General features: G+C 38.8%; 1 protein-coding gene across 1 annotated transcript; it reads left to right on the plus strand.

The window, feature by feature from the left end:
- The first annotated feature begins 26 nt into the window (after positions 1-26).
- On the plus strand, positions 27-27,775 carry THAP12 (THAP domain containing 12). The gene is made up of 5 exons (XM_060105308.1): positions 27-412; positions 13,920-14,040; positions 18,483-18,590; positions 23,234-23,270; positions 24,781-27,775. The coding sequence occupies exons 1-5, from the start codon at positions 324-326 to the stop codon at positions 26,712-26,714; spliced, it is 2,289 nt and encodes a 762-aa protein (XP_059961291.1). The 5' UTR covers positions 27-323; the 3' UTR covers positions 26,715-27,775.

The raw sequence follows: 27,775 nt of genomic DNA on the forward strand, positions 1-27,775 counted from the left end.
AGAGGGCACCCCCGGGCGTCAGGGTGCATTGTGGGAAGGAGGCGGCAGCGTCCCGGGCGGGCGGGAGGTGCACCAGCGGCGGCGGCGGCGGTAAATCCTCCCGGCCGCTCACAGCACTGTGGAGCCGCATCCCCAGCCCGGCCTCGGACCGCGGCGCCCCTCCTGCCCCTCGCGGCTTCTCTCCCGCCCGCCCCTCCCCCCGGCGCGCCGGCCCTAACGAGCCGGCCGGCCGGCCTGGCTCCCCTCCCCGGCCCCGACGGGCGGGCGGGCTGCCCTGAGGAGGCGGGGAGGGGAGGGCTGGGCCGGCCGGCGGGCAGACGACGATGCCGAACTTCTGCGCGGCCCCCAACTGCACGCGGAAGAGCACGCAGTCGGACCTGGCCTTTTTCAGGTTCCCGCGGGATCCAGCCAGGTGAGCGGTGGGCGCGGAGCTGGCAGCCCGGGACCTCCTCCGCGATGCGCGCTGCCAGCCGCCGGCCCTGGGCAGGCTCCGGGGCTAAGAGGGGCTGGGGGAGCACAGTTGTCGACCCCAGCCCGGCTCCGAGGTGGGGAGCGGGCCTCCAGCCGTGGGCGGGGTGGCGCTCGAGGACCTTGGAGCACGTGCGCCCGCGGGGGCTCGGCGCGTAGGGCTCCACCCGAAATTAGAGGCAACTGGGGCGGTGCGGGCGGGGTAAGGTGGGTTCTCGCCCTGATTAGCTCGTGTGACCTCGGACAAGTCTCTGTCCTCTCTGGGCTTTAGTTTCCCTAGCTGTCAAAAGAGGAACTTGGATTCTATGGTTGTGGTCACCGGGGCCCTTCTACCCCCGGGACAGTGTTTCTTTTTGGAGTCCGGCCACCTTTGATCTCAAGTCAGGTCACAACTACTCCCTCCTTCGGACTTGTGCATGGTTCAGATTCTGGCTCTGACCGTTACTCATTATCTCACTTGGTTAATGTGGGGATAACGGGCGGGTGGGGCGGGGTACGCGAGAGGGCATGGGAGTTAGTACTGAAACCTCTTCTCTGAGGTAACCCACACGCTCTGACTTGTATTTAGAGAGTGGTAGAGTAGGGACTGTGTTTGAAAGGCTGAGGATTTTTTCCTTGGCATCCCTTGTTGATTCATACATTTCAGATCAACACCTAGTGTGTGCTAGGGCACTAACATTAGAGGTACCGGAAATTCACGGTGAACGAGGTAGGGTTGCTGCCTGCAGAAAGCTTACAGTCCATTAAGGAGGCAGATATGTAAGCAAGCGATTATAATATAGCATGCTGTTTATTAGTTCTACAAATATCTATCGAAGGCCTACTAGGTACTATGCATTATTCTGAGCACTGGGAGGGTACAGATGAATATATCGAAGTCCCTGCTCTCATGGAGTTTATGTTCTAGTGGGGGAAAATAAGTAAATATACCTTGTGTCAGATGGTGATAAATACTATGGAGAAAAAGCAAGTGTTTTTGACAGGGTGTAGGGTAGGGGAATAGGAGTAGCAGGGGAGGCACGATTGCTATTTTAAATAGGATTATCAAAGAAGGCTTCACTAAGAGGGTGTATTTGAGCAAAGACCAGAAGTAGGTTAGGGGGTCAGCCATGGAGGTATCTAGGGGAAGAGCATTTCAGTCTCTGGAAGCAATAAATGCATAGGCAGGGCATGCTTGTTAGAGGTCAACCAGAAGTCTGGTTGGACTGCTAAAGCTGGTTTAAGGAAGAAGGGAGAGGAAAAGATGAGACCAGAAAAATGTGTGTGTGTATGTGGTAGGGGCAAATTGTGTAGGCCATTGTAGGCGGTGGAAAGCACTATGGCATTTATACTGAGTGAAATAGGAAGTCGTGGAAGGGTTTAGAGGGGAGAGACGTATACTTAAAACAGCATCACTGGGTACTTGTTAAATACATTGTAGGGAGGCAGAGGTGAGAACAGAAAGGCCAGTTAAAGGCAATTGCGATAATCCAGGTTAATAGAGGAGGAGGTGGTAAATAGTTGCATTTGAGATATATTTTGGAAGGTGAAGCCAACAGGATTTGTTAATGGTGTAGATGTAGGTTGTAAGAGAAAAACTGAAGCCAAGAATGACTCTAAGATTTTTAATCTGAGCCTTTATTGAGCTATGGAAGACAGGGAGGAGCGGGTTTGGTGGAGGAATATTAAAAGTTTGGTTTAGGACATGTGAAGTTTGAGAGGTCTGATAGACATTCAAGAATAGATGTCTTCATACTATATACATCAATGAACTCAAAATGGTCCATATTTAGATCAATGATCTAAATATTTAAGAGCTAAAACCATAAAAGTATATACAAGTCAGGAATTTAGAGACTTCCAGACTGGAGATTGTAAATATGGGTGTTCTCAATTTATAGAGGGTATTTAAAACCGTGGAACCAGGTAAATAAAGCAGAGTAAGTATGAGGATTGAGCCCTGGGGTGTTCCTAGTGTTTAAAGTTCCGGGAGATGAGGAGGAGCTAGCTCAAGAGAGTGAGGAAAAGCTGTTGGGTTCTGTGGGAGCAGAGAAGAGGAGCATCTTAATCTGACTGAGCCTCACTCCGTTCAGCATTATCTTCCTTTGAGACAAATTGGGAGTATATTTCACTTGCGTAATGAGTGCACCACTAGTCAGTTCTGGACCACAGATTGTCCATGTTCATAGGTAGTGGATACTCTTTTCATTATACTTCTTAGTCAGGGAGTATGTCCTTAGGGGCTTACAGTCTCAGATTTGGAAGGAGTTTTTAGATGTGCAGTATCCTTTGAAGTGTCAGAATTCCCTCAAGAATAGTGGCTTTTAAACCTTTTTTGGGTCTCTGTTTTCTTTGGTAATCTAACGTAAGGACCGTTGAGAAAAGACATTGACACAACTTCATATCAAATTTTTTATGGACCCTTTAGGGATCCTGTGCATTTCTGACAGGTGAGCCTTTGCTAAAACACCTCCAGTGCCAGTTTCTCTGCTTTGTGAGGGGATACTTGAGGATTCTGGACAGCATTGGCTATTGTTTCTTCCTTTTATTGAGTGGAAATGTGCCTCCCTATCATTTATGCTTGGGAGGTCCTAGTTTTGTTCTTAGGGTGACAATGAACAAAGCTGTTCCCTGTTTTATTTTATTTTTAAATTTTATTATTTTATTTTATTTATTTTTCACCTCACCGTGCAGCATGTGGGATCTTAGTTCCCCAACTAGGGATCAAACCCGTGCCCCCTAGAGTGGAAGTGTGGAGTCTTAACCACTGGACTGCCAAGGAGGTCCCCGGTGCCCTTTTTATGTAAGAGCCCCTTGAGTATTCCAAGACCAAATTATGAACTTTTCTTAATTTTTTTTAAAAAAATCTTTATTGGGTTTCCCTGGTGGCACAGTGGTTAAGAATCCACCTGCCAATGCAGGGGACACGGGTTCGAGCCCTGGTCAGGGAAGATCCCACATGCCACGGAGCAACTAATCCCGTGCGCCACAACTACTGAACCTGTGCTGTAGATCCCGTGAGCCACAACTACTGAAGCCCGTGCCTAGAGCCTGTGCTCCACAACAAGAGAAGCCACCACAATGAGAAGCCCGTGCACCGCAACAAAGAGTAGCCCCCACTCTCTGCAACTAGAGAAAGCCCGCGCCCAGCAATGAAGACCCAATGCAGCCTAAAATAAATAAATAAAATAAGTAAATTTATAAAAAAAAAACATCTTTATTGAGATATTCTCATACCATACAATTCACCCATTTAAAGTGTGCAATTCAGTGGCTTTTGGTATGTTACATCATTAATTTTTAAATTTTTTGATAAAAATATACTGTTGTCCCTTGGTATCTGCAGGGGATTAATTCCAGGACCCCCCCCCCCCGCGGATACCAAAATCCATGGATGCTCAAGTCCCTTATATAAAATGGCAGTAGTATAACATAAAATTTGCCATTTTAACCATTTTTTAAAACCATTTTTGAGTGTATAATTCAGTGGCATTAGTTACATTCACTGTGTTCTGCAATCATCACCACTATCTATTTCCACAGCTTTTTCATTACCCTGAGCAAAAACTCTAACCATTAAGCAATAACTCCTCATATCCCAGTCAACTTTTCAGTCTCCATGAATTTGTCTTTTTAGGTACTTTCTACTCATACTATGAGTGGAATCATACAATAATAGTCCTTTTGTGTCTGGCTTATTTTAGTTAACAATGTATTAAAGGTCTTAACTTTTTTCTGAACCAAAGGTCAATACTATAGGATTTCAAATTCTACTGAATTTGACAGTTTTTTTCCACTGTGCCCAGAGTTAATTATAATAAAGGAGTACAGTAGTTTCCAGAGTTGTTTATTGAATTAATAACAGTATTCTTAGGGTTAGTGATTATAACTAGTTTTTTTTTTTTCTGTAAATGGGTTGTAGGGAGGGTTGATAAAAGGTGACATTGCCACCCTACCTATTCAAAAGTTAACTCACATTGTTAACTAACAATAAAGATAAGTATATTTAATGCTATTAAATAGTACATTTCCCATTCAACATATTTATAAATGCCTTGCACACTTTTAGAAACAGCTATTTAGAGGTAACTTAAAATTTAAAAGTGTAATCAATAAATGGCACTATGTGGAATTTCATACCCTAATATCTCATATTGGTTTAGAAAAAGTGGCATTAATGTACTTTTTTAAAAATATAAAATAATAGAATCAACTCACCTTAGGGCAGTGGCAGGGAGATAGATTACCTAAAGTTAAAGTTAAAAAAAAAACACGCCTAAATCATGATTACCCCAGGATGGCTTGACTAATGCCCAAGCTTGGCAGGAACCTGGGGGCAGGTCACAGTAGAACTCATCCCCAGAACAGGTAAAGGTAGAGCTAATGAATTGCTCTTATTATTTGAGAGAGTTGGGCAGTTGAAGCGCTCTTCTTCCTCCTCAGGCAGTTAGTACTGACTCATCCCTGAGGTAGTGAGGTCTTCCAAGTTTCTTTGGTAATTTAATCAAAGTTAATTGAGAGTTGATGTACTCTAAGATGTAAAATGTAAAACGGTGGTTTCCCAGGCACTTGTGAGGGTCTCCAAGACCCTTTCAAGGAGTCTACAAAGTAAAAACTACTTCATAATAACACTGATATTATTTTCTTTTTTCATGCTCATTCTCTCAGGAGTGTACAGTGAAGTTTTTTAGGGGCTACGTAACATTATGAAATCACTGCTCAGATAGATTATATTTTGTGTTCTATAAAATTTTCTAAGTATGATTATTCACATGCAGGTGTTTGGTAGACATTTTCTTGGAAATGAACAAAATAAGCCTGCCACTTCAAGGAAAGCAACTGACAGCCAAGCATTTAAGGAAAAATTAGAATTTTGGAGAATTTATATTCATCACTTTGAGCTTGACAGCTCTCTAATATTTAGACTTTTCTGATGCGATCAGTGGTGATATTGATAAATGTGACTTTTAATATATTGTATAATGAAATGTGTTACCATTCCGATGTTCTGCCTAACTCAAACTGATAAATTCATGATTTTACAAAGACATGCATGGATAAAAGTTCTATTCAAAGTGCAAGTTAGACTAATGGATTTTAATGAAACAGTGTGTAAAGGCTCATTGGTCTGGTTTCACATTCCACATTGCAGCTAATCTTTAAGAAACCGCCACTTGTGGACTTCAGTGCCCTATCAAAGAACATCCACAATTATATGGGAAGCAGAGGAATATTGTAATAACCTTTTAAACTGCATGTCATTGAGGAGTCATTGTCTTTGGTTGAAGTCAACCAGAATAACATATGGCAACAGATTAAATACAAAAGCAGATGTGAGAATCTAGGTATCTTCTGTTAAGTTAGACATTAAAGAGATTTGCAAAGATGGTGAACAGTACCATTCTTTTCATTAAATGTTTTTTGTTTTGGAAAAGTAGTTATTTTATTAAAATGTTGTCTATGTTAACATGTAATAGGATTGCTATTTTTAATGAATTAATAAATATTTTTTAAATTTCTAAGTTTTAGTTTCTGTAATTATGAACATTGTTAGATAAAATGCACATAAACAAAAATTCTTTAGATAGTTAATAATTTAAGAGGTAAAGGGGTCCTGAGACTATGAAGTTTGAGAATCACTTCTGTAAGGTACAGTCTTAAAGTACTTTCATATGCTCTCATTTAATCCTCCAAACAATGCTGTGAGTTGTAATAATAACAATAATACTTAGAGAATACTTTATTCTGTGTGCCAGGCACTATTCTGTTTTATGTACACTATTTCAATTAACCCTTGCAATAAATTTTAAGATAGCTTGAAACAGGAGGGAAGGGGGCAGGGCACAACCTTTAAAAGAATGACATAACCCGAGGACATGACAAAAACTGGTTAGAACCAACTAGATCCAAGATGGCGGAAGATTCGACTTCCAATAGACCTTGAGCCTCATTATATGCTCATTGTAATACATTAGCTAAATGACACAACCACCAGTGCCATGACAGTTCTGAGGCCAACCATAAAAGGCCAAAAAGTGGGAGGTGGCCCAATTTCTGGAAATCCCAGCCCCCTCCCCGCCCCCCCAAATAGTTGGAATAATCCTCCCACTTATTAGCCTATGAAATTACCCAGCCCATAAAAACTAACCATGCCATATTTTGAGGTTCTCTTGCCTTCTGAGATGGCCCACACTCTGTCTTGTGGAGTGTGTTTCCCAAGGCCTCTCGCCTTCGGAGATGGCCCACACTGTAGAGTGCGTTTCTCTCTAAATAAATCCGCTTCTTTTTAAAAATTTATTTGGTTATTTATTTTTGGCTGCATTGGGTCTTTTGTTGTTGCACACAGGCTTTTCTCTAGTTGCGGCGAGGGGGGGCTACTCTTTGTTGCGGTGTGTGGGCTTCTCAATGCAGTGGCTTCTCTTGTTGTGGAGCACGGGCTCTAGGCACGCGGGCTTCAGTAGTTGTGGCTCGCAGGGCTGTAAAGCACAGGCTCAGTAGTTGTGGCGCATGGGCTTAGTTGCTCCGCGGCATGTGGGATCTTCCTGAACCAGGGCTCGAACCCGTGTCCCCTGCATTGGCAGGCGGGTTCTTAACCACTGCACCACCATGGAAGTCCAGTAAATCTACTTCTTACCTATCACATCATCTTCACATTCTTTTGCGAGGAGGCAAGAACCTTAAATTCACTGGGAACACTTTCAGATGAGCAAAGCAGACACAGAGAGGTTAGCTAACTTACTGAAGGTCCTACAGGAATATCTAAAACCCCAAATGTAGGATAAAGTATGTAATATTATCCAAACTTATTTGACCATGAAACCTTCTCTTTTTTTTTTATTGGAGCAATTATTTGACTAGTGTTCCTTGGAATATGGTTTGGAAATTCTGCATAAGTTGAAGACCATTGAAGAAAAAAATTACAAACAAAACGTAAAACTTAAAAAGGAGTGGTCAATGATGGTTGAATAGTACTGAAAGAGTGAAAGTTGAGGATAGAAAGTGACCATTGGATTTGGCAGGATGAAATTCATAACTTTTAGCTGTCCCAGGTAGCCATGACGAAATCTTGCACCATCCCACTCTGTCCTGCCCAGAATGTGAATCATCCCTTCGTCCAGCACATCCACACTGTATATACTACCCACCCGTTAGTATTGGAAAAACATAGTGTATATAGGGTTCGGTACTATACGTAGTTTGAGGTGTTCCTGAGGGTCTTGGAATATATCCCCACGGATAAGGGGGAGACTACTGTACAGAGAGGTAGAGGAGTTTTACCTATCTGGGTGTGTGTGTGGGTACATACTCTTCAAATCTGAAATGTTTTCCTCAGTAAGTGACGTTTGAGCTAAGATCTGATGGCTGATGTTTGCAAAGGCTTTCCTGTGCAAAGGAAGTGAAAAAAGGCAATGAAGAGGATTCTAGGTTGAATAAACAGCATGGGGAACAGCTCTAGGATAAAAAGGATCACAGTACATTCATGAAACTGAAGTAAGGCATGTGAGGGGTCAGAGTGCAAAGATGGGTGCGATATGAAGAGGGAAAGGTCGACAAGATCTAGATTGTACAGAATCTTATGGGACATGTGAGGAGTTGGTTCTTTATCCTAAGGGTAACGGGAAGTCACTAAAGGATCTTAAGCAGGGAAAGATACTCTCAAATTGGCTTTTTAAAAGCATTTTACACTTGGAGAAGGGGTGAGAGAAAGGTAAGACTAGTTTGGAAGTAGATGGATTTGGGGAGTCATTCCACTCTGCCAAGGGAAATAAAAAGGCTACGGAATCTGGAGTACAGGGCACAAAACAGCGACAGGGAGAGCTAGGACAGGGAAGACCTTGGTAAAAAAAAATAATTGAGAAATAACTGTGTAAGTGTGTGTATACATCTTAACACATACACAAATACATGTATGAAAAAAAAACCCAAGATCTAGCCACAAGTCTCATAACTACTACTAAAAAAAAAAAAACAAAAAAGTACATGTATGCATGTAAAAAAGGCTTATGGTTATATGTAATTTTTATAACTAATTGATGTAAAACATATGTATACAGAAGATCACAAATCATAAGTGTATATGGCTTGTTAGATTTTCAGAGTAACATGTCCATGAAACTTTTACCCAGATTTAAAAAAAAATGGAATATTACTAACATCCCAAACTTCCTCTCCCCTGTGGCCCTTTCAAGTCATTATCCTACTCTCCCCCATAGTAGACACTGTTTGACTTAACACACATTAGATTAGTTGGTTATTGAGGAGAAGGGGAAGAGTGATGGGGAGCTGTTATATTGGTATATGACATACATAGGAAAAAGTGCAAAAATGGTAGTCTAGAACTTGATGAATTTTTACAAAATGATTATACCCAGGTCACATTCGAGATATAGAACATTACCAGCACCTCAGAAGCCTCCTTTGTGCCCACTCCTAGTCATTACCTCTCCCCAAATGTATCGGCTGTTCTCACTATCATTACCGTTTTGGGGGTCTCCAAGCCACCCCCATATCCAGAGATTTACCAGGACTCATGGAACTCGGTGTTTAATTGTACTCACAGCTAAGATTTATTACAGCAATGTAGTAAGAACACACGTCTGGATCATGAGAGGAAAAAGACATAGGTAGAGTATGGAAGGATCCATATGTAGGCTTCCTTATGCTCTCTCCCTCCCATGAGGGGTCACTCAGATCCCACTTTCCCCACCAATGAAAATGCAACATGTGTGCCATGTTTCTGCCCAGAGAAGCCTGTTAGAGACCCAGTGCCCAAAGTTTTTATTGAGGTCTGGTCATTTAGACACACTCTGCTTAGCATATGCTAAAATTCCAGACTCCCAGAGGAAGGCAGGTGCTCATTAAAAGTCATACTGTTTGCACAGTCTAGGCGCCATAAGTCACCATATCAGTTAGAAAAAGTTTTATGTCAGTGTAGGAAACTGTTTACCAGCCAAGTTCCCAGACATCAGCCAAAAGACCAGCCTTAAAAACAAGCCTTTCTGAGGATAGCAGTCTCAGGCCTGCTGTGTTAACTCTTTTTCTGCACAATCACCATAGATGAGTTTTGCCTACTCTTGAACTTAATATGAAAGGAATCACATAGTATGTACTCCTGGCTTATTGTGCTCAACATTATGTTTGTGGGATCTAGCTAGTTCATTCATTCCCATTGCCATAGTAGTCTATATATAATACTATACCACAGTTTACCCTTTCCACCCTTGATGGGCCAAGTTGTTTCACCTTCTCATCAACATTTGGTATTATTTCTTTTATATCATAGTCATTCATATGAGTATGTAGTAATATTTACAGTTTTAAATAGTATTGTCCTCATGACTAATGAGATTGAGCTTTTTAAAGAATTGTTTATTTTTAAAATTTTATTTATTTATATTTTATTTTTGGCTGTGTTAGGTCTTCGTTGCTGCATGTGGGCTTTCTTTAGTTGCGTTGAGCAGGGGCTTCTCATTGCGGTGGCTTCTCTTGTTGCGGAACATGGGCTCTAGGCACGCGGGCTTCAGTAGTTGTGGCATGTGGGTTCAGTAGTTGTGGCTCGCACGCTCTAGAGTGCCGGCTCAGTAGTTGTGGCACATGGGCTTAGTTGCTTCGCAGCATGTGGGATCTTCCCTGACCAGGGCTTGAACCCGTGTCTCCTGCATTGGCAGGCGGATTCTTAACCACTGCTCCACCAGGGAAGTCCTATTATTATTATTATTATTTTTACTGAGCATTTTTTTCATGTGTATTGGCCAGCTTTTTATTGTTAATTGCCTGTTCAAGTCTCTTGCCCATTTTTATATTGGGTTGTCTGATTTATTTGTAGGAGTTCATATATATTTTGGATATGAGTTCGTTGTTGTATCTATGTATTGCAGATACCTTCCTCCATTTTGTGGGCTGCTGTTTCACTCTTAAGTGACTTCTGTTAATGAAGAAAAGTTATTAACTCTAAAGTAGCCTAATGTATCCATCTTTTCCTCTAGAGTTTATGTTTTCTGTTGCCTTTTTAAGAGATCTTTGTGCCAAGGTGATGAAGATGGTCTACTGTGTTACCTTTTAGAAACTTTGTTTTACCTTTTATATTTAGATCTGCAATTCATTTGGAATTTATTTTTTTATATATGGTGTAAAAACACTGGTCAACATTCATTTTTTTATATGGATATCCCATTCAGCACTATTGAAAAAATTTGACTTCACTGCTGTGCAATGTTACCTTTGTCTTAAGCATCCACAGCTCTCGATTTTGTTCCATTGTTTTATCCTTGTGCCAATACCACACTGTCTTAATAACCTTTATAATAAGTCTTACTCTCTGGTAGTATGTCTTTCAATTTTTTTCCCCCAAGATTATCTTGACTATTCTTCGTCCTTTGAATTTCTGTGTAAAGTTTTAGAATGATCTTTGTCATTTCTCTCTGTATCTCTCTCTGTCTCTCTCTCTCTGACTCTCACACACATGCACACACACACACACAGAGAGACATGCACAAAAGAACTTGTTGTGATTATATTAAATCAGTAAACCATTTGGAGGAGAATTGATATCTTTTTTTTTTTTTTTTAGTTGCTTTGGATCTTCATTGCTGCACACGGGCTTTCTGTAGTTGCGGCAAGTGGGGGCTACTCTTCGTTGCGGTGCGTGGGCTTCTCATTGGTGGCTTCTCTTGTGGAGCACGGGCTCTAGGCCTGCAGACTTCAGTAGTTGCAGCATGAGGGCTTAGTAGTTGCAGCACGCGGGCTCTAGAGCGCAGGCTCAGTAGTTGTGGTGCACGGGCTTAGTTGCTCCGCGGCATGTGGGATCTTCCTGGACCAGGGATCGAACCCATGTCCCCTGCATTGGCAGGTGGATTCTTTTTTTTTTTTTTTTGCGGTACGCGGGCCTCTCACTGTTGTGGCCTCTCCCGTTGCGGAGCACAGGCTCCGGACGCGCAGGCTCAGCAGCCATGGCTCACGGGCCCAGCCGCTCCGCAGCATGTGGGATCTTCCTGGACCAGGGCACGAACCCGTGTCCCCTGCATCGGCAGGCGGACTCTCAACCACTGCGCCACCAGGGAAGCCCGGCAGGTGGATTCTTAACCACTGTGCCACCAGGGAAGTCCAGTATCTGTAGGATTCAGTGTACCAATCCATGAACTTGTATATTCCTCCATTTATTTAAGCTATTTAAAAATTTTTTTTCTGTTAGAGGTCTTACACATCTTTCACTAGGTTTATTTCTAGGTATTTGATATGGAACATGTAGGTGTAGTTAATTGGCCTCTCTGCTCAACCTTTCTCTTTCTTTTTTTAAATATCTTTATTGGCATATAATTGCTTTACAATGGTGTGTTAGTTTCTGCTTTATAACAAAGTGATGCTCAACCTTTCTTGATTGAATCTGAGTGTTCTTTTTACCAGAAAGCTACTTTAACTTAGTTCAGAAATAATACAGACAGTAATGTTCTGTGTGGAAGGTCTTCAGAGATTTACGAATTAAAAAACAAACTTAACTCTAGCAATATGGCAAATTATTTTATGGTGAGAGTTTTTATACCAAATAATTTAGATGTTGAAACATGAAATATTTATAATCATATTGTACAGCTGTGTAAAACTATGATTAAAATATGGACACCTTGGGCTTCCCTGGTGGCGCAGTGGTTGAGAGTCCCCCTGCCGATGCAGGGGACACGGGTTCGTGCCCCGGAACGGGAGGATCCCACATGCCGCGGAGCGGCTGGTCCCGTGAGCCATGGCTGCTGAGCCTGCGCGTCCGGAGCCTGTGCTCCGCAACGGGAGAGGCCACAACAGTGAGAGGCCCGCGTACCGCAAAAAAAAAAAAAAAGTATGGACACCTTAGGCATCATTACTGTGTATAGTATTACTTCTTGGTCAAATGAGATGCTGAACAATTTAGGTGTGGTTTTAGTTTAGGTTATGTAATCAACATTTCACCATGGTTTTACATATTGAGAGTGGAGCAAATTAAGTGTCAGAGTGTTGTGTGTGTTTAGGGGTAAATTTGTAATGTTAAGACATAAGAAAATATACTATGATGTAATTATAAAATAAATATGTTTTCAAGTTTGTGACAGTATATATTCATGGTGGACTTTTTTTTTTTTTTAATGCTTTTAGGGGTTCCCTAAGGTTGAACATTCTCTTTTTTTTTTTTTTTTTTAAGAAGATGTTGGGGGTAGGAGTTAATTAATTAATTAATTAATTTTTGCTGTGTTGGGTCTTCGTTTCTGTGCGAGGGCTTTCTCCAGTTGCGGCAAGCAGGGGCCACTCTTCATTGCGGTGCGCGGGCCTCTTACCGTCGCGGCCTCTCTTGTTGCGGAGCACGGGCTCCAGACGCGCAGGCTCAGTACTTGTGGCTCACGGGCCCAGCCGCTCCACGGCATGTGGGATCCTCCCAGACCAGGGCTCGAACCCGTATCCCCTGCATTAGCAGGCAGACTCTCAACCACTGCACCACCAGGGAAGCCCCATGGTGGACTTTCATTCTTAGAAGCTTGAAGAATGAAGGAAAGATCTAGTTGTAACCTTTAACAAATTACTTAACATTTCTGTGCCTTCGTTTCTTCATCTGCACAAGGGGGATAATAATAATAGTACTCCCTTTGTTTTTGTTTTTTTTTTAATCAACTTATATTCAATTTTGTTTTCCTGAAATTTCTACCAATAGAGCTTATTTTTGCCTTTTTAGGTACATAGAATATTTCTATCCCCTTTGGAAACAATTTAGAATAGTGTCTGGCTCTTAATAAGTGCTTAATAAGCATTGTGATGATGATGAGGAGGAGGAGGAGGAAGAAGAAGAAGATGATGGTGTTTTTTTTGCAGTTTAAGCACCAAGAGGACATGGACTTTGTCTCATTCACTATCTTTAACATTGTCTGTGTACTAGATTGTGTAGACACAATCCCTGCATTCATGGAGCTTGCAATCTAGTTTGTACATCATTGTAGATAATCATGTTTATAATAAAGCAAATGAATACAGCCATCATGCTTCCATAATCGACTCTAGTTATTTATAGAACATCTTCTTACTAATTTTCTACAATGACAGTGTCTTTTCATATGCTTGTTTAAGTTGAAATCCTGAGGGGAATGTTAAGCCATTGGCCTCATGGTTGTGCAGTATTTTGCTTATATTGCTGATGATTGAGTCCTCTCTGATGCTAGGATGTCCTGGGAGTTGAAAGATTCAGGTTTAAGTTCTAGTTTTGCTGCTGATTTTGTACATGACTCTGAGTGAGTTACGCCTTAACCCTGTCTTTAATTGAATGTACTAAATGATTTCTAAGGTTTCTTCCAGCTCTCATTTTGTTATTAATCAGCTTCTCCAAATTATGTTATGTTCTTTGGTTATAGGGGAGCAGGAATCCATTGTCCATAATAGATATTTACCTTAAAACTGAATGCTAAGATTTAAGTGTTGAGCTCATATTCCATTATTGTATTTTGGTTTTACTTTTATAGATGCCAGAAGTGGGTGGAGAATTGTAGGAGAGCAGACTTAGAAGATAAAACACCTGATCAACTAAATAAACATTATCGATTGTGTGCCAAACACTTTGAGACTTCTATGATCTGTAGAACTGTAAGTAACCAGAGGGCTTGTTTTTTTTGTTTCGTATTCTTTCACTTACTCACTATTTGGTTGGAATGTAAATCTTTATATATTAATGTTGGAGAGTATCCTTACACCCTGCCACTTTTTTTTTTAAGATGAAGACAGATTTGGAGCTTAATAGTATCTATTTTGTTCTTAAAAACCTGTTTTGTTTTGTTTTGTTTTGTTTTATTTATTTATTTATTTATTTATTTATTTATTTATTTATTTATTTATTTAGCTCTCTCCAGTAGTGAGATATTTATTTTATTTTTACTTTACACTTCTATGTCTTGAGTTTTCTATAGTATTAATTTTACAGCCAGGGACAGGAAAAATAAACCCAATTTAAATTATAATTTTATAGTTGATGAGAGATGATGGTAAAGAATAGACTCACTGACTTCTGACAGTTCCTTCAGCTGTTTGGCTGATGCCCAAAGCACTGTTCTGACACACGTTTTCATGACAATTTTCCTTTGGCTATTTCTGACTCACCAGTAATAGTATTGCACCCATACGAATACTTTAAGAACAATCTCGCTTGTGTTGTAGCGTAGCAGAGCTTTTCTTCAGAGTCCATCTGTTCTCCCATGGCTGCTGCGAGGACATGGTGGCCATGGTGATGAGAGTGAGGGTGATGTGGATCAAGAGGATGGTGGTTGTCAGCTCTCTGGTCCTTCAGGTCCTTGATGTTTTCTGTTGATTATTTCTTGCTTTTTTTTTCTGACATCATAGAAAAACTGCTTATTTCCTTAATCGTCCAGGTCTTGGAATAGAAGAATGGAATATGGAGCATCTTCCCACCTGGCTCCATCTGCAAAATAAATAATTACAATTTTTCTTTGATTTTGGCATTAGGTTATTTTCCAATTTTCGTTTCTTTATTCTGAGTTTTCATCTTTTGCTGTTTCTATATTTTTTGCTTCATATATTTACAATCATATTTTAATGAGAACTGAAGAGGCCATCATGCATATTGCCAGCCACTTGCCCTTTGAAATCAGAAATCTAATAGTTGTAGGATGAGGAAGTCCAATGAATTAGATGGCGAGTAATATCCAGTATCAAACATCACAAGAGTTTCTGTAAAGACTGAGTTACTAAGGAAACTAGAGATGAATTTTGGAAAAAAGACTTCTAAAGGCAAAGAAAAACATGGAGAAAACTGTCCTATTGCTATTTCACAATCAAAAACCTGTTTTTTTTAAAACCCTTCTGTTTCTGATGCCCCATTCCTACTCACCAGAGATAGCCACTTTTAAACTTCTTTTGTAACCTTCAGAAAATTTTAGATGATTATAAATGTGTATATTTAAAGTAAAGTTGGCATTTTTATTTGGATCAGCTTCTCTAGAGCTTTCTTATGAGTGAAATCTTCATCAAGGAATAGAGCTCTTTGTTTTCAAAGTTTTGTATGTACTGTTAGAACCAACCCTTAATTTTTATTTACTGGATACAACAGGAAGCAAATCATGCAATTAATGTGAAAAAACGTTTCCATCAGTAATTTGCAATTTCATATCAAAACCTGACTCTCTCAGCCTTGCTACTGTTAACTGTGATTTTGGCCAAGTCCCTTCCCCTCTCTGAGCCCCAATTTCTAATGAAGAAATTAGATCAGATAATTCTTGAGGTCTAAGACTTTTAACCCTCTGTGATTCTGTTATTGCTGTGATTCATAAAAGACACAAATAGGACAGATTTGATTGAAAAGAAGCAGACTTGATGGAACACTTAAAAACTAGTTAGGAAGACAGTTTGTTAAACAAATAATATATTCTTGTTTAGGTATTAAAACATGTATCATCTCAGTTATTGGGATAGACATAAACTTGATTTGAAGGTACACTATATATTGTTATGCAGCAATTTATTTTGATATTTTTTTCAGATACATTTTGCAGAGGCATCAGAAAAATAAAGAATGATTGGGTTATTTTATTTCTCAAAATTAATTGAAGCAGATACTTGTGAAGTCATTGGGAGGTGAGCCAATTCCGGTTCAACAGTTTAATCACAAATATTTGAGGGATATTTTTGCCTTGCTTTGTTAAAAGGGTAATAATGATCAAAATAAGAGATTTCATATGTTTAAAAGGCAAACTTTATGTTCTTGACATTAAGTAAAAATATCCCCAATTATTTTAAATACACAAGCCATATGCATTTTTACATTTTTATTTTATTAATAAATATGGTCTCTTAATTAGTTAATTCCAGTAAGACTAATGTGAGAAACATAAAATATAGTTCACTCATATTCTTGTTTATAGTCAGAGCATAGAACAGAACTATTTTCGCTTTTTAAATTTCCACATAATTCTTTAATCTTGGATCAATTAATGCAAATGTGAGACATTTTCTTTCTACACATGTAGAAGATATTGCTGTTAAATCTGGATTATCTAATACTTACACCCAGATGTTTTAAGAGTTTTGACTTCATTAGTTTGGCATTTAAGATCTCATCAGTAAACATTTGTGGCTAGTTCAACGAAAGCCAGATATTATCTTTGATGCTAGAGTAAGATCATTACTTTATGCTCAAACCTTAAATCAGCAGTTAAAGATTAAATCTTGATACTGAATAAAAATTATCATGCACACGAATTGAATATACCCCTTATTGGCATGTGTACTTATAAATAGATGTAAAAAAATTGCATGTTTTTTATTCATATATTGTTTTCTGGTCTATAGTATCTTTCCTTGGTAGCAAATTAATTTTATTTGAATTTTTAAAGTCTTTACAATGTTTTATCCCTCCTCTCTTTATTTAATTGGTAAAATATCAAGAACTTACTGTGTATGTGGATATCTTTGCTTTTTGAGATGTTTGCTAAGTAGGAAAGATGAGACACTTGGGGTATAGTATAGTGTTTGTTCCCTTCACTAATTGTGTCCAAAATCAATCCCTGATTCAAATTCCGTAGTAGACTCAGGATATTTGGCCCAATACTAGAAGCTGAACATCCTTAAGAAATAGATTTTCTTCTTTGTGTTTTCTATGAGGCTTGGGATTGAACTAGATAATATTGACTGTAAATAGAAATTCTTCCCAAATGTGTTTAACAACTCTTCAGATGAAACCTAAGATAGTGTGTTCCCTTTAATTATATATTCTTCCATCATATTTTCCTAACCTTTCCTTGGGTGCAAAAACATAGGAATTGTTATTTTTGTTTGGCATATACTTTGAATACGCTTTATTAGTCATCTTTGAGACAATCACTGCTCCCACAAAAGCTTTTTAAACTGAAGTGTATTTTGTTTTTATCAGTGCAAATTTGGGAAGAAATTTCAGTGCTAATTCTGGAAGAAATTAAAGGCACTGTTTCTTTGGACTAGCTAGGGAAATGTAGTAGCAGTTATTCATCTGTTATTCTACCTCTTAATAAACTTCTTGTCCCTACCTGACCTCCTCTGGTCTGGCTGTGGAAGACTGTCACCATCTAAGTATGCATCCAGCTTCTAGCCAGGTTGGATTAGGTTAAGAGGAATTAAGATAGAGAATGGTCATCCTTCAATGATAAGAATGTTAGAATTAGAAGGGAATTTAGAAATACCTAGTTCAGTGTTTGCAAAAGTGTGATTGTGTATATCACTTGTGGTATATGAGTGATTTCAGGTGGCACATGAACCAATTTTTATTTTAGAAGTTTTATAATATGTGTTAAAAATATAACTAGCTCATCAAATCATTATTGTGTAGTTTTTATTGCTTAAGATAATATTAACTAAAAAAGTGAGTGGATTATGAAAAAGTTTAGATAGTTGTGTAACTGAAATGGCAAGCGTTATGATCATTAGCATGTGAATAACTTCATTTTGGGAAATACTGATCTAATTCTGTACCTGAGTTTTATTCAGAAGAGGAAACTGAGTCCAGAAAGGGAGAGGATTTAGTCAGGGTCTGAGAGTGAGTCACTGGTAGAATTTGGACTAGCCCCTAAGTCTCCTGGGTCCTAGTCCAATATTATTTCATGGTGCCTTGATGCTTCTCAGTAATAGTAGCAAAAGTGGAGTGAACAGCAGGTAAAGGAGGGAAGAATTATTATAAAACATACAGGCGGATAGATTATTTGAGAAACGTTGGTGCCTGCTGTGTTTTGTGGGTTCATGGAAGAACAGAAAAGTAGCTGGGAGATTGAATTAGAAAAATATATATAAAATGCAAATACATTTTATTTTTTATGCCTACCATCAATTCAGTTCCTTCATTATAGTAGTAAGATTGCCAGAAGGGCAAATGCAAAAAGAGTTAGAAATAATAAGCGGATCTGGACTGACATCTTCCATTCTACAAGTCTCTACACTTTAGAATTGGAGTTGAAGGAGTACTGGGGAAATCATTAACACTAGAATTTTATTTATGTGTGATACATTCTTAAGGACCGTCTCTGAATTAACACATTTTTCTTTTTCAGAGCCCTTATAGGACAGTTCTTCGAGATAATGCAATACCAACAATATTTGATCTTACCAGCCATTTGAATAATCCACACAGTAGACACAGAAAACGAATAAAAGAATTGGTATGTCACTGTGCTTCCAGATTTCCTATCCTCTGTAATATTATGAAATCAAATATAGATGCATTCATGTAAAAATTGAACCAAGGGCTTCCCTGGTGGCGCAGTGGTTGAGAGTCCGCCTGCCGATGCGGGGGACACGGGTTCGTACCCCGGTCTGGGAGGATCCCACATGCCGTGGAGCGGCTGGGCCCGTAGGCCATGGCCGCTGGGCCTGCACGTCCGGAGCCTGTGCTCCGCAGCAGGAGGGGCCGCGGTGGTGAGAGGCCCGCGTACCACAAAAAAAAAAAAAAAAAAAAAATTGAACCAAGTTACTTTCTACTCCAGAGGTAGCATTATGGGAAATTAATGCTATGGTTATTGTTGAAGTAGTGTGGACATAAGATGATTGATTTGTTTTAGTATTTACATTGGAAAATCTTCAAATTTAGCCAATTGATACTTGTTGACTTGAGCCAAAGTATGCTGTTAATTACAGGCTTCTAAATCATTCTCTTCCAGGGAAGAAGAAAAAAAAAAAACCCCACCTTTGCTTTTGTAGTGAAGAAAGTGGGGCTGAGGTATATTTCCAGAATTCAGCACAAAGGGATAAGTGAAAGTTAAGACATGGGTAGTTTTACTAGAAATAAGGATTCTATCACTATTAAGTACTGACAGGGTTTACAAAAAGCTTTTAAATCTCTGTATGTGGCATCTTTGTGCATGTTTTTATAAACCTTTGATATCCTTGAAACCTGTCTGTTTTTTTGTTGACCTCAAATGAACAGAATTAAATTACTCAGACTCCTCAGACCATTGCTTTCTGTCATCTTTGCCACCAGGAAGCTCCTTATTTGCTTATTTTCTTTCCTTCTTCCATTATTACCATTTCCTTTCCTCCCCTCCCTTTTGTATCCATGCTAGTGCACTTAATATGTCATTTCATTCCACCGACTATGTGCTTTTTTAAGATAACAACTGTCCAATTTTCCTCATTTTCTTCTCTGTTTACCTTTCATATTTAGATCTGTGATCCATTTAAATTTGTATGTGTGGTGTCCAGTAGAGATCTAATTTTATTTTTCTCTTTATAGAGATCAAGTTTTCCCAACATGGTCTGTTAATCCGTCTGGTGTAAGGTGCCACTTCTGTTGTATACCAAGTTTACATATATGCAAGGCTGTTTCTGGGAGCTCTGTTATGTTCCATTGGAAGATTTGTTTGTTTACAGCTATACCACACTTTTTAAAATTACCATCGCTTTATATTATATCTTATTTTCAAAAAGGGTGATTTCTTAATTCATCTTTTTCAAAATTGTCTTAGCTATTTGTAGACCTTTATTTGTCCATGTGAATTTGAGAATCCTTTTGTCATGTTCTAGAAATTCTGTTGAGATTTACATTATAAGTACTTTGAATTAATATTTTTCCAATGTTAATTAGTCCTATCCATAAACAGAAAAAAAAAACCCCAATAGAATAGCTATCAAGTAGTAGCAATCATTGACAAAACTACTGGTTCTTTGAAAAGACTATTAAAACACTTTCAGGAGTGCAAAAAGTAAAAAATTTGAAAAAATTTCAGGGTTTTTGTTGCAGTTCTTTAGAAGAGAACATGTACATCCTTCCTTAGATTAATTTTTTAAATTTAATTTAATTTTTATACAGCAGGTTCTTATTAGTTATCTGTTTTATACATATTAGTGTATATGTGTCAATCCCAATCTCCCAGTTACCTTAGATTAATTACTTCCTAAATACCTTATGGTTTTTGTTGATATAGATAATGTATTTCTGGTTGAGAGAGCGTTGCCACCAATGTTTTTTTTTTTGTTTGTTTGTTTGTTTGTTTGTTTTTTGTTTTTTTGTGGTACACGGGCCTCTCACTGTTGTGGCCTCTCCCGTTGCAGAGCACAGGCTCCGGACGCACAGGCTCAGCAGCAATGGCTCATGGGCCCAGCCGCTCCGCGGCATGTGGGATCTTCCCAGACCAGAGCACAAACCCGCGTCCCCTGCATCGGCAGGCGGACTCTCAACCACTGCGCCACCAGGGAAGCCCTCCACCAATTTTGAAGATCCCTTTTTATTAATTCTAATAGTCTACTGAGTTTTCTATGTAGTTGATTGTATCATCTACAAATAAGGACAAATTTGCCTCTTCTTTCAGTTCTTCCAATTTTAATTTTTTCTGTAGCCTGTCTTATTGTTTAGTCAAGATCATCTCTAGTACTGTATTGAGTAGTCCAAGTAATGTCACGGCTGGTACACTTGCCTTGTTCCATTAAGTAAGTACTGTATTGAGTAGTCCCAGTAATGTCACAGCTGGTACACTTGCCTTGTTCCATTAAGTATGATATTTTTGTTGGTATTGTTAGATAATTTTTATCAAGTTAAAGAAATTCCCTTCATTTCCTTCTAGTCCTCACATTCACAGTTTTTATCATAACTTGTTGAACTTATCAATACTTTCATTGCATCTGTTGAGTTCTCATTTTTTTTTGTTCTTTAATGCTGTGAATAACATTGATGGATTTTCTGTTGTTGAACCATCTTTGCATTCCTATGATGAACCCTAATTGATTACAGTATATCTCCCTTCATTTTCATACACTGTTCGATTCAGTTGGTCAGTATTTTATCTATGGTTTTGCATTTATAAGTGTTGGCCTATAATTTCTTTTCATGTATTCCTTTTATCCAGTTATGATATCAAGGTTCTGTTAGCCTCATAAAATAATTTAGATAGCTTTTCTTTATTTCCTCTCCTAATTTTTCCAGAAGAACTTGTATAAGGTAGCTATTGTCTGCTCTTGAAAGTTAGGTTGAACTTGGTAAAACCATCAGAGAGCTTTGGGTGGATGAGGGAATATTTTGATTACCATTTCGGTTTGATTATTAGTAGTTTCTCTTCTTGTGTTCTATATGTTTCCAAAAGTTTATGAACTTCATCTAGGATTTTAGTACGCTTGCCTTTCTCTGCTCCTAAAATTACTTTAGTAGTCTTTTCAAAGAAACAGTAGTGAGTTTTATCACTGATTGCCTTACTTGTGAGCTGTTTTATTGGTTTCTTCTTGATTTGAAGGATTTACTTTTTGGCTCTTTTTTAACTTCTTGAATGTTTAACTCATTTATGTGTATTCAAAGCTATAAATGTCTAAGTATATTGTAGCTGTATCCTACAATTTTAGACATGTAGTGCTTTTATTGTTCATCTGTGTTTTGTAATTTCCTCTGTTTCTTTAGTATAAGATTATTTTTGTTCTTAGATTCTAGACGTGGGTTTATTTTTTAAAACTTTTTTCCCCCAAATGTTGTTAACTGATGCATAGAGGGTATGTATAGTCTATGTGATATTCTTTCTAGTTTTTTTTGCATCCATTATTGGTGTTGAAGTCTGATGCCAGCCTGATTCTTGTTCCTTTCTAGGTGATCCTTCACAGCCTTCAGCATTTTTCTTTATATTTGATATTTCAAATTTCACTAAACTGTATCTAGATGGGGTTTTTTTTTCTTATCCAGACGTACATCTTAAAGTTCTGAGAAATCTTCAGTTTTTATTTCTTCATGCATTTCTTCTCCTCTATTTATTTGTTTTTTTCTGGGACTTCTTATCGTTTAATGCTGACACTACACAACAGTCTTCCACCTCAGCTTTTTTCTTAGTAATATGAACCAGGGGTGAAGAGCTCAACCACTTCCCATCCTGTAGCTACCATTTCCCTGCTCTGCCCCTCAAGGAACCTCAGATATCTTACAACAGGCACACTCTTCCAGATATGCCATCCTTGTAACTCCACAGCCCATAGGATAAGGAGGGAATGTTCCAGATTGGCTAACCTGCTGACATTCTTGTTATCAATATCATGTCCGGTGCTACCCAGCAGGCACCTTGATGTCTCCAGCTGTCACTGGTACTGCTGCTTTCATGCCCCACAATAGTAATAGGATGGGTTATGATCTAAGAATTCTAGTGGGTTAGAGGGAGAGAAAAGGACATAATTGAAAAGTTCTTCCTCAGTCTAACCCTGTATATGCCACTTGGCTCTCTATGCTGTATGTATCCATTTCTCTTCCATATTGGCACTGTCACTTTCTGCTTCCCAGAGATGTCTCATAGCTTTTGTGTTAGGTTCTGGGATCCAGCAACTCCCTTTTACATGGCAATCCCTGGGGTTAGATTGGGCGGGGTGCATGGTTTATGGGCCATTGGATTTGACCTCAAATGCCATCATATACTTTCATGCCTTTTATCAATATTAGCCAATACACACTTGTAACCCCAAATTATGATGATATAGGTATAAAAGTAAGTTAAATGATGTATTCTTTACCCTCTAGTATTTTATTATAAACTTGGAGTCATTAACAAATTATTGTTCCAGTTTTCCTGTCATCTGTCTGTTTGAAGAATGTATTCTTTATGAAGAATTCCTGCTCTTAAAAGAACTAAATTTGGGACTTCCCTGTTGGTCCAGTGGTTAAGACCCCGCGCTTCCACTGCAGGGGCACGGGTTTGATCCCTGGTTAGGGAACTAAGATCACGCATGCCAAGAAAAAAAAAGAATTAAATTTGACTCATAATATGCTTTTTACTTGTGAGTCTGTGATGATAATACTAGAGTTCAGTTTTCTCAAAGATATTTTTTTCTTTTTCTTGTCATTTAGAGTGAAGATGAAATCAGGACACTGAAACAGAAAAAAAGTAAGTGATAGTGTTAGTGACTCAACTTCTGAATGCCTTTTTAAAAGGCCTTGACCTGGTAAGGACAAATAAATATGTTTTATGTCCAAAAACCTACTGTGAGAATGATGTAAGAGTGTGGTAGGCATTGTCCTGTGGTCTGGAATTGTCTGTGAGATAAAGTCTTAGTTTGTCTTTATTGAGTGCCACTATGGCATGCACTTGGCCTTCTCTCTCTCCACTAGGTGCTCCCATTGTGGTAAGGATGGCAGGCACACAGGCAGAGTGTCCTAGTGTAGGGAGAGAAAGGAGCAGAATCTGTCCACCCAATGTATGGTGCACACTAAGTTCTTGATAAATATTTCAGGAATAAATGCTGTTGAGACACTTGGGCTTACAGAGAGTAGGAGTCACAATAGCTGTTCTCCAGGTACTGTTGCCTGAGCTGTGTCACTAAAGAATGAGGACTGGAAGGTTTTTCTGTTCTTGTCAGTTATTACTATTACTCTTCCTTTCCTGTATCCTCCTACTACCGCTATTATTATTAATATAACTTTTTTATTGAGTGCTTATTGTGTGCCAAGTCATTATTATAAGTGCTTTACTTATATTAATTCATGTAATTCTCATAGTAGCCCTGATGAAAGTACTATTATTTTCACCCTTTATAGATGATGAGACATGGACTTAGGCAAAGAAAGGAGGGAAAGATAGTCTGTGCAGTGCCTTGAAACAGGGTGCCAGATTTGGGGAACTACACACATTTTGTTGTTGGAACATCTAATAACCCATGATGGTTAAAAATGAACCTAAAGGGACCACAGGGGCCAGGACTTTCAGGGTTGTGTGTATGACTATGGTCAGGACCCTTATTAATCTCAGGGCCACAGTTTTCCCATCCAAATATGAAGATATTAGGCTAAGATTTCTAATATTCTAATACAGCCCTAAAAATTGCATGAATATGCTTTATATTGTATAGTCTCATCTCCCATATAAAAGCGTAAATTAATGGTTTGATAGAAACAATGTCAGCATGTACCTTGGAGCTAGAGAAGCTTGGATTTGAATTTCACCTCCATCTGTGACCTTGGACAATTATTTACTGTCCTCATTTGTCAAATGGAGTTGATACCACGTGCCTGTACAGGGACCAGTGTGCTACGTATAAAAATGCCAACGCAGTGTCTCAGTGCATATTAGTTCTCTTCCCCTTCCTTTTTGTGAGGACATGGACTATCTTTTATTACTCTGTATATGTGATGTGCCTTATTAAGTTTATAAGAAATTGTCCCTCTCATGATAGCATTGACATACAGGATTAAAATATATCCATTCACAGTGTTTGTCTCCTCCACTAGAGTGTATCTTATTTTAACCTGTGTATCCTAGTCTGTGGTCCAGTTGGTACCCCATGAGTGTTGAATGAATGAATTTGTGGATTTTAATATTTAACCAATCAAAAATGTAATTTTTTTGTTTGTATGATTCCTTATGAGCCTGTTTATAAAATTAATTCTTTGTTTTCCAGTTGATGAAACTTCTGAACAGGACCCAAAACATAAGGAAATAAACAACAGCAATGCTCAGAACCCCAGTGCAGAAGAAGGGGGTGAAGAGCAGGATGAAGACATTTTACCTTTAACCCTTGAAGAGAAGGAAAACAAAGAATACTTAAAATCTTTATTTGAAATTTTGATTCTTATGGGAAAACAGAACATACCTCTGGATGGACATGAAGCTGATGAAATCCCAGAAGGTCTCTTTACTCCTGATAACTTTCAAGCACTGCTGGAGTGCCGGATCAATTCTGGCGAAGAGGTTCTGAGAAAGCGCTTTGAGACAACGGCAGTGAACACATTGTTCTGTTCAAAAACACAGCAGAAACAGATGCTAGAGATCTGTGAGAGCTGCATCCGGGAAGAAACCCTCAGGGAAGTGCGAGATTCTCACTTCTTTTCCATCGTCACTGACGATGTGGTGGACATAGCAGGGGAAGAGCACCTGCCTGTGTTGGTGAGGTTTGTTGACGAAGCTCACAACCTGAGAGAGGAATTTGTGGGCTTCCTGCCTTATGAAGCTGATGCAGAAATTTTGGCTGTGAAATTTCACACTACGATAACTGAGAAGTGGGGATTAAACATGGAGTACTGTCGTGGCCAGGCTTACATTGTGTCCAGTGGATTTTCTTCCAAAATGAAAGTTGTTGCTTCTAGACTTTTAGAGAAATATCCCCAAGCTGTCTACACACTCTGCTCTTCCTGTGCCTTAAATATGTGGTTGGCAAAATCAGTGCCTGTTATGGGGGTATCTGTCACGTTAGGAACAATTGAGGAAGTTTGTTCTTTTTTCCATCGATCACCACAACTGCTTTTAGAACTTGACAATGTAATTTCTGTCCTATTTCAGAACAACGAAGAAAGGGGCAAAGAACTGAAGGAAATTTGCCATTCTCAGTGGACAGGCAGGCATGATGCTTTTGAAATCTTAGTGGACCTCCTACAAGCACTTGTTTTATGTTTAGATGGTATAAATAGTGACACAAATGTTAGATGGAATAACTGTATAGCTGGCCGAGCATTTGTACTCTGTAGTGCAGTAACAGATTTTGATTTCATCGTTACCATTGTTGTTCTTAAAAATGTTCTATCTTTTACAAGAGCCTTTGGGAAAAATCTTCAGGGGCAAACTTCTGATGTCTTCTTTGCAGCCAGTAGTTTGACGGCAGTGCTGCATTCACTAAATGAAGTGATGGAAAATATCGAAGTTTATCATGAATTTTGGTTTGAGGAAGCCACAAATTTGGCAGCCAAACTTGATATTCAGATGAAACTCCCAGGGAAATTTCGCAGAGCTCAGCACAGTAACCTGGAATCTCAGCTAACCTCTGAGAGTTACTATAAAGAAACTCTAAGTGTTCCAACAGTGGAACACATTATTCAGGAACTGAAAGATATATTCTCAGAACAACACCTCAAAGCTCTTAAATGCTTATCTCTGGTACCCTCTGTCATGGGACAGCTTAAATTCAATACATCAGAGGAGCATCATGCTGACATGTACAGAAGTGATTTACCTAATCCTGACACACTCTCTGCTGAGCTGCATTGTTGGAGAATCAAGTGGAAACACAGAGGGAAAGATATAGAACTTCCATCCACTATTTATGAAGCCCTTCATCTGCCAGACATCAAGTTTTTTCCTAATGTTTATGCATTGCTGAAGGTCCTGTGTATTCTTCCTGTGATGAAGGTTGAGAATGAACGCTATGAAAATGGACGAAAGCGTCTCAAAGCATACCTGAGGAACACTTTGACAGACCAAAGGTCAAGTAACTTGGCTTTGCTTAACATAAATTTTGATATAAAACACGATTTGGACTTAATGGTGGATACATATATCAAACTCTATACAAGTAAGTCAGAGCTTCCTACAGATAATTCAGAAACCATTGAAAATACCTAAGAGACTTTTAAAATAGGCTTTCTCTTATATTTGATATTTGAAAAAATCTGTAGGAAATTTGAAAATACCTTACAGAAAAGTTGTAAGGTGTACGTAGGCCACTTAATCACTGAAAATCTTGACCTGTAGGCCTCCCATTGAGTACATTAGTCATTGATAATCTGCCTGTTTAAATGGCCCGTTTGAAGTCCCATGCTTTGGAGACCTAACTGTTCTTCCAGAAGATAGCATTGAAAGTACCATGTTACACTCTGTGTGATCTCTGCTAATGGCACTTTGAAATTGTATTAAGTCATTTTAGATATAACATTTGTCACTGTGGATCCAATTGTCAGGTACTTAGTTATCAGTTCTTTGAAGAAATAAATTTTGAGGAGGTATGGGAGGAAGGAATACATTATATAAAACATTACAATGAAGCTCATGACTGACCTTCGAATAGTAGGAATTTAAGTATGCTGTTAAAAATCTGTAAGGGACCGTTAAAATGATCAGACTGTAAGAGAAACGTGTGAGCTCACCAAACAAGGATTTCAGTGTAGATTTTGCCTTTATCAAATGAAGTTGAAGGAACAAGTTAAAGTTTGAATGGAAGAGCCTGCCATTGTTGTTCCACATCTGATTGTTGCTGTTTACATTCCTTTATTGAGCCTACATCTTCATAAGCTTTTTGACAGGTATATGTTGAACACTTCTGTTTCATGGTCAAGACAGGATCAGAGACCATGGATACTGACAACTGATTTGTCTGTTTTCTTCTGTCTTTTTCCATGACTCTATCTACTGCCTCATCTTGATTTACAAGCAAAACCTAGAAAACCTACAAAAATAAGTGTTTTGTGGTTTATCTAGGAATAATATAGAAAATATTGCTGTTATTTTTGGTGAAGAAAATCAATTTTGTATAGTTTATTTCAACCTAAATAAAATGTGAATTTTGTTTAAAGTTCAGGTACATTGTTTTTGATGCGGACAAAACAGATTCTTGTGGTAAATCTTTTCAAAAATATTTATCACCTTCACAATTGAAGATAAGGTCTTTTTTTTTTTCTTTTGGTGTA

Source organism: Mesoplodon densirostris, chromosome 7 (assembly GCF_025265405.1).
Source record: "Mesoplodon densirostris isolate mMesDen1 chromosome 7, mMesDen1 primary haplotype, whole genome shotgun sequence".
Lineage (NCBI taxonomy): Eukaryota > Metazoa > Chordata > Mammalia > Artiodactyla > Ziphiidae > Mesoplodon > Mesoplodon densirostris.

Coding starts and splice junctions, on each gene's coding strand:
- THAP12 (XM_060105308.1), top strand. CDS start 324: ATGCCGAACTTCTGCGCGGCCCCCAACTGCACGCGGAAGAGCACGCAG. Junction 413..13,919: donor TTCCCGCGGGATCCAGCCAG/GTGAGCGGTGGG, acceptor TTACTTTTATAG/ATGCCAGAAGTGGGTGGAGA. Junction 14,041..18,482: donor CTTCTATGATCTGTAGAACT/GTAAGTAACCAG, acceptor TTTCTTTTTCAG/AGCCCTTATAGGACAGTTCT.